At 38.1% G+C, this 7,489-nt stretch overlaps 1 protein-coding gene across 2 annotated transcripts; it reads left to right on the top strand.

Moving 5' to 3' along the window:
* On the top strand, nt 1-4,901 carry LOC143281589 (B9 domain-containing protein 2-like). Of its 2 annotated transcripts, none has more exons than XM_076586827.1 (4): nt 1-61; nt 1,020-1,108; nt 2,174-2,299; nt 3,346-4,901. In XM_076586827.1, the coding sequence occupies exons 2-4, from the start codon at nt 1,021-1,023 to the stop codon at nt 3,657-3,659; spliced, it is 528 nt and encodes a 175-aa protein (XP_076442942.1). In that variant the 5' UTR covers nt 1-61; nt 1,020; the 3' UTR covers nt 3,660-4,901. The 2 variants fall into 2 exon arrangements, with proteins under 2 accessions (XP_076442942.1, XP_076442941.1); XM_076586826.1 differs by having other exon boundaries at nt 28-118.
* The last annotated feature ends 2,588 nt before the right edge of the window (nt 4,902-7,489 follow it).

Genomic DNA, 7,489 nt, shown 5'->3' with positions numbered 1-7,489 from the left:
GAACAAAGGCCTGTTGTGTCGCTTGAGCCTGGAGTCAATGTTGTCTGCTTGTCTTCGGGCGGTAAGTGCCAGAAATTCGAGTGTTCAGCTGCTTCAGAGACAGATACTTATTGCCTCGGTAAGACTGACTTACAGGGTATATACCCATACCCGGACCCCCATACCCCCCTCTCCACACACACACATACACACAATGTACACACGCACACACACACATACCCAGTCCAACACAGGTCGCAAAAAAAAAAGGTGGAAAATATAGGCAGAAGCCGCAATTAATGAAAGCAAGGCTGAAAAAAATCTGAACCAAAGTGGTGGTGGTGGTGTTTTTAAAGTAAGTCAAGACCGCCCTCTTCCTCCTCCCCCCCCCTCCCCCGTTCCCCATACCTCCACTGCTACTGTTTCTGTTACTGCTGAGAAGAGACCATTTTTATCATCTGATTTCTGTTTGATTATTCTTCAAATTGTTTTAGACATTCTGTGAACCAGTTCAGCAAATGTTTATATTGAGAGCATAAGTATTTGGAAACTTTTTTTCTACAACTCAGAAACTTTTTTTGTTTGAATTTAATTGAGCATTCAAACCATGTACACAGTGCCTTGTTTGTTTTGTCATTCCAGCAATGACAAGTTAAATGATTTTTATAATCATGGATGAAACATTTTTTTAGTCTAATATCCCGTCCATGCTCCTCGTTGCAGAATTAGCTTGATCTGTATCAGTCACATGAGGCTTTGACAGAAGTTGATGAATTCCAGACACACAGTGGATTGACCTACCTCATATTTTATTCACTTTTCCTTAGTGCAGTGAGTTAAGTTTAGTTTCACAGATGAAATTAATATTATTAAAGTCAGTCATGTGTACACTTAGAATACGCACCCCCCCCCCCCCCCCCCCCCACCCCCCATCCCCGTCCCAAGTTTATTTTAGTTTTTTGAAAAATGCAGGTAATTATTAAGTGAAGTATTAATACAATTAATTGATAAATTAAATGGGCAATAGAATAATTTTTCAGGATGGCAGAAGTCCATGTTATAGGACAGATTGTGGGTGCCTCTGGTTTTCCTGACCACAATCTGTTCTGCAAGTGGGGCATCCACACAGGTTAGTCAAACCATCTCTTTTACTGTCCAGTTTTTGTTCGTGTGTATGCTTTATTGTTTTTGTTTGTTTTTATTTAAGAACTAATTTTCGTTGACAAGTTTCTGTCATGCATTTGAGACATTCAGTGATTCACTCTCATACTTGAAGGTTAATGCAGTTCTTTCATGAAATTCATCTCTTTCCCTTCATTTATTTACTTGAAAAATAAAAAGGTTTTGAATATGTCATTGGAAAGTAGTATGCTGTTTCTCTTCAATCCTGTTTTTATTTTTTTCTGTGTTCATCTCTTTCCCTCCTGTCCTTTTTTTTTCTTTTTTCTTTCTTTCTTTTTTTTTTTTTTTTTTTTTTAAATTTAATATCAATGATACCTTGCCTGTGATTTTAAAGAAGAGATTCATGTGATCCATAAACTTGAATTACTTGTTTGTGGTTGACTATAAATTGTTTTTTCAGCAGACGTTTTATGTAAAACATTCAGACACATTTCTCTGGCTGTATTCCTTTTTTTTCTTCTTTTTTTTGACAGATAAGTATCTTACTGAATGTGTAATATATATGTCCCAAACAAACAATGAAACATATATATATAAAAGAAGAAAATGGCCGAAATTTACAGATTATCAGTGAGTGTTTTATGTTTGTGTGTTTATTTGTTGAAACTTTTTTCCTTTATTTTATATTAACTTTTTTTTTAACAATCAGAGCAGATGCTGTCTCTGCAAATGAGCATCAGTAATATGATTATTCGATAACACATCTGTTTATTTATCCAAGTTATTTGTGGTTATAGACCACCTGATTATTATGATAATTAAATTATGGTTTTGTGATTGTGATGGTTGTAGTTGTCATCATAATTAATACCTTCATCAACATTAGTCAGGGTCAGCTGACATCCTATTTTCCTCAAGAATTGTATGCCTCATGTTAAAAGAGAGAGAGACATATAGATAATAGATAAACAGATAGAGAAATACATAGACATGTATAAATACACACAGGTGTACATTAATTTCTTTTATTGACTGGTTTGGATAAGCTCTTTGTGATGACCGTGACTTGCAGGAGGGGCGTGGAAGGTTCTGGCAGGGCTGCGTGAGGGCCAGACACAGGTGGACCATCCCCAGAACCATGAGGCGGCCTTCTTTGCACACCCCATCGACATCCACTTCGCCACAAAAGGATTACAGGGCAAGTGGTAACAGGCTTTCTCTATTGCATATGGCTCGGGTCATCAGTACATATCTATAAATATGGGTGGTGGTATTTCTGTCAAATACAGAGTTCTATATTGGCATTTGATATATTCTTTCCTGCTTTTTTTTTCTTCTCTCTTTTATTTCATATCTGTAGACCTCTTTTTGAATGCTGTGCTGTGGTACTCTGTAACCCAGACAGCCTTAGCAAAATGCTGCATACAGTTGTATTTCCTGTGCCAGAAAAAACTTTGTCTGGAGAATTGGTGACACAGTTGTTTCTCTCAAAGAAGCATTTGAAATAATGTTACACAGCTGAATTCGCATTAAGAATAGAATGATTCTTACTCTGAATCACCAGATTTGGTAATGTACAGGAAAGGAATAGAATGTTAACAAAGTTGGGTTTTTAGTTGTTTTTTGTTGTTGTTTTTTTACTTACTGGCCATGTTGTCTTCAGATAATTGTGTCCATATGTTGTATTCAATTGATTCAAACATGAAACACTGGGTAAAAGGTTTGTTCTTAACATTGACAGAAAATCAAATACTGTTAACTGTTGGCCAGTTGATGTAAAAAAAAAGATTTTTTTTTGTTACAAAAGTGGCAGTGATTGACTGTCTTGTGTGAACATGCATGACATGGAAATTGCACCAAGTGTGCTGCCCGCATCTCGATAGCATTAGAGTACCTGAAAATGTCCAAAAATGGTCAGCTTTCCTTCTTTGATTCATTGAGCATTCAGTTTTGTTAAATATCTATCATGAACTCCTGATTTTTGCTGCCTTTTCACTGACACAAAGGGATGAAAGGAATAAACTGCCATTTTTCACCACTCATTTCTCTGCACTGCTTTGCAGGTGGCCAAGAATACACTTTGTTATGATCTGTACTCTGCTGCATCCCAGTTACCTGCCATTTTTCACTGCTCATACTTTGCTCTGTTTCGCAGGTTGGTGTAGAAAACGCTATGCCATGAACTGTGCCACTTCCTGATAACTTGCCATTTTTAATCGCTCATTGTTTTGCTCCGTTTTGTAGGCTGGCCAAGAATCCACTTCCAAGTGTGGCACCAGGACCAGTTTGGTCGTCATGAACTGTACGGTTATGGCTTCTGCCACATCCCCACCTCCCCGGGCACACACGTGATGGACTGCCCCACCTGGAGACCCGTGGGCTCCTTCATGGAAACCATGTCGCAGTATTTCCTGGGTGGCAGTCCTCAGCTGAAAAACCCAGACCTGATATACAACGGTGCAGACCGCTATCGACTGCACACCGTTGCCATGGGCACAGTGCATCTACGGCTGGGGATCATCATGAGAAACTTTGACAAGTTTGGGATCGAATGCTGATGTCAGTCTTGTGTGATGTGTGTGTGTCGTTTATATTTATTTTATTTACTTTTTCTTCTTCCGTAATAACAGAATGGTTGAACTTGAAGCATGTGAGAGAGAACTGATTGATTTTGGTTGTGGAAGTTTAAAATTTTTACATTGATGGGAGACTGTTTGAATACGCAGTTTGTATACATGCAAAAGCATGTTTATGTTGTTTTGATTTGTATCTATGGTTTTTGTACTTGTGGAAATGTGCTGCTGTTGTTCTTTTCTTTGTAACTGTATCTATGCCTGTCAAATAGAATGTGTTTTTCCTAAGTCTTTCATGAGTGTTCAGTTTCAGAAGCCTTCAAAGTTCTTGCCTTTTTCACCAATGAAAACTGCCACCTTAGTTGTGTTCTTTATGTAACTAGTCAGACATGTGGTCATTCTTATGGCTGTGATGGCAAGTGAACATGAGAGAAGAGTTTTTGTTGTTCTTGTATAATCCCTGTGTTCTTGATGACTTTTATGGCCTGTAGTTTGAGGTTAGCTGTTGTAGTTTCCAGAATTGATTACCAAGGGGGGGAAGAAAAGTTGGGTAAACTCATCACAGTCCACACACATGCACACACACACACACACACACACACACACATTAGACAAAAATGCTCAGAGAGTCTTAAACCTTTACATTGGTATTCTGGTAAACAATTTAAAAAAACATTCTGTGATCTGGTCTTTCATCGTGCATTTACCATAGAAACAGAATTTGATAGGCAGGTAAGTGCACTTATGAGATTAACATTAACCTGGTCATCGTGCATGTGTATGTGTTTTGAAAGACAGATCACTGTATTCATTCAACAGTTATTATCGTTACCTTTGTATTTATAGGCAAGCTATTTATATTATGTTTCTGTTGGCTCTGTCTATTCTAATTGTTGATTCGCAAAATGAAGGAGAACATGACATATAATTGTGCTAGTACTATGAATGCATGAAGATATGATCACATGATGGAATCTGTAGCTGTGCATAACAGGTTAAATGATACCATAACAGTCTGGCAGCACTCCCAATGATGCTTCCATGAAGAGGATGATGATGTACTGTGATCACAGTCTTCCTATTTGAACCCATTTGAACTCAACTCTGGGTTGGAGCCAGCCTCAGGCCCAGAACCCCGTGTTTGGCTTCCTGCCACACCCCCCCACCCCCTCCCCCACCACCATTTCTCAGGCATTGTTCGGGCCATATGGGTGGAAAGTATAAGCAATTCTGCATTCCAGAATGCATGTTTGTGATGTGTTGATGTTCAGTGTGTGAGCGTGTGTGGTTCATGTGATTGTGCATGAATTTGAACAGTTTGAGGAGCAGGGTCTATGCCATTTCAGTTTTATATTTGTAGGAAACAACACTCTGTTTTAGGGTGTGTGCATGCTGGGTAAGTTTGTGTTTTCACAAGCCACTGATTGCTGACATGGATTAATTTACGTATTTGATCTTTTTCATGCATATACACACAAAGTGGGTTCAGTCACAAGTAGGTCTGCATATCTGTTGACTTTGGAGATTGGAAAAATTACTGCAGACGTATTAAAACATGTGAAACAAGACTAACACAATCATATAATTATGTTCAAAACTCACACAGCATTCAACAAGAAATGAACTGTCTTTTGAAAATTTAATGATCATTTTCAGGTCATGCAAGTCACATCTATGAACAAATATCTTTGAATGTGAACACAGCATCAAGAATAATGACAGTTATTAAAACTACCCAAAACACCAGAAGATATGGAATGAAACAAAATATCAAACTACAGTAATCAGCAACCTCAACTACTCACTCTCTCTCTCTCTCTCTCACACACACACACACCACCCTCTCTCTCTCTTTCTCTGTCACATACACACACACACACACACAGATGTACTTTTTTGATACAAACACACTCAAAAATATATATGTTTCATTTTTAAAAGATTTGGTTTAAGATAGCAGTCAGATACATACATTAACATGTAAACCAGTAAAATGGTCACTGCGCTGTGACTGATAATAATGTTCAAACAGATTAAGAAAAAGAGCAAGGTTTGCAAACACATGTTAATTTTGATTATGACAACCACTTTAAAGAACACAACACACCAGCTGATGAAAGTGATGCAGTATGAATGAAGAAGGGAAATGACAATGGTTATGACTAAAAAAAATAAAAAGGAATGACAGTTGCTGAAACATGAAAGGAATAAATAAGTAAATAAACAAATAAATATGCCTTTTCTTGTGCGAGATAAGATCACTGGGAAAAAAAGATGGCCAAATTTTGAAGACCATTTATTGACAGTGATACCATCTGTCCTAATTTTCTTACTTTGTTATGATCGGTTTCAATTTGTGCCAACACCATGCTGTCAATGTGACATAACGATTGTTTTGATGAGTTTATTTTCACCTAGCTAGGCTTACCCACCTGCATTCTTGCTGTTGTCGCTTTGTTTATTGTTGTTCATAGTCCAGCTGACCGCACAGGGCCATATCAGGACTGTCAAACTATTCAAATGCTCAACTGTGTCAACACGAAACTGTCAAATCTATAAACAAACAACAAAAAATAACAATGATAATGATAAAAATCACCAAGACAAACCCACAAAACATAGTTCACTTTATCCTAACCATTAAGCTCCTTAGGGCAAATAAGACTAGGCCATGATGAGGACAGCCCTTTCGCTTATTTATGCATTCCCAGATTACAAAAATTTGTAAAAAAAAAAAAAAAAAGGATTAAAAAAACACTTAAAGCCAAAAAAAAACAAACAAAAAAAAAGCATAAAAAGGCCGTATAGTCAAACAACACTGTAGATTTCAGTTTTAGTTTCTCAAGGAGCTGTCACTGCATTCAGACAATCCATATACACTACACCACATCTGCTAAACAGATGCCTGACAACAGCATAACGCAATGCGCTTGTCGGGCCTTGAGTGCATGCTTATATATTTGTGTACCTGTCAGAGTGGATTTGTTTTTACACAATTTTGCCACAGGACAACACTCGCTGCCATGGATTCTTAGTCAGTGCGTCAAGTGCGTGCTGCACATAGGACCTCAGTTTATTGTCTCATCCGAAAGACTAGACACTCAGTTTGATTTTCCAGTCAAACTTGGGAGAAAGGGCAAGAGCAGGATTCAAACCCACACCCTCATGGACTCTCTGTATTGGCAGCTGGGCATCTTAACCATTCTGCCATCTTCTTAAAAGCAGACTGCAGAATGGACAGCTAACGCCCATCCCAATGTTTACAAATTCACTACCTAGTCATCAGAGCAAAACAGCACAGACAACATCATAGACCGGGGGGGGGGGAGAATATCAAGGCTTGCTTGAAAAAAGAAAGGGAAACTGACTGAGAAGACAAAAAAAAAAAAAAAAAGGAGACGACAGTGAAGGAAGAAAAAAGACAAACATAAGAGAGCAAAAGAAAACTGGAAATTTCTTTCACAGAATTTCCAGAAGGCAGGGGGTGCTATTTTTACTGAAAGACCCCTTTGGCGTGCTGAGTGTGGGTTGTGGTGGTGAGTCGCACTTCTAGCCTCAGGTGATGAAGTTGAGCCAAAGCCAATCACATGAATGTTTACACTGAACCCACTTTGAGGAAACAATTCATTTGCCTGAACAGAAAAGACCATGACTTTTATTTCAGGTAGGTAAATGATGTGTTTATGCTCTGAGTTCTGAGTGTTCAAAAAATATTTAAAATGTTCTTTAAAAAAAAAAAATCCAAATTGTTCCTAAAAGGGGTGCAGACAGGTTGGCATCTCTGTAACCTCTTGGCTGCTGCTGACAGGTATGCT

Source organism: Babylonia areolata, chromosome 4, assembly GCF_041734735.1.
Source record: "Babylonia areolata isolate BAREFJ2019XMU chromosome 4, ASM4173473v1, whole genome shotgun sequence".
Taxonomy (NCBI): Eukaryota; Metazoa; Mollusca; class Gastropoda; order Neogastropoda; family Buccinidae; genus Babylonia; species Babylonia areolata.
Note: the sequence above shows the minus strand (reverse complement) of the source record. Positions and strands in the feature narration are given on the sequence as shown.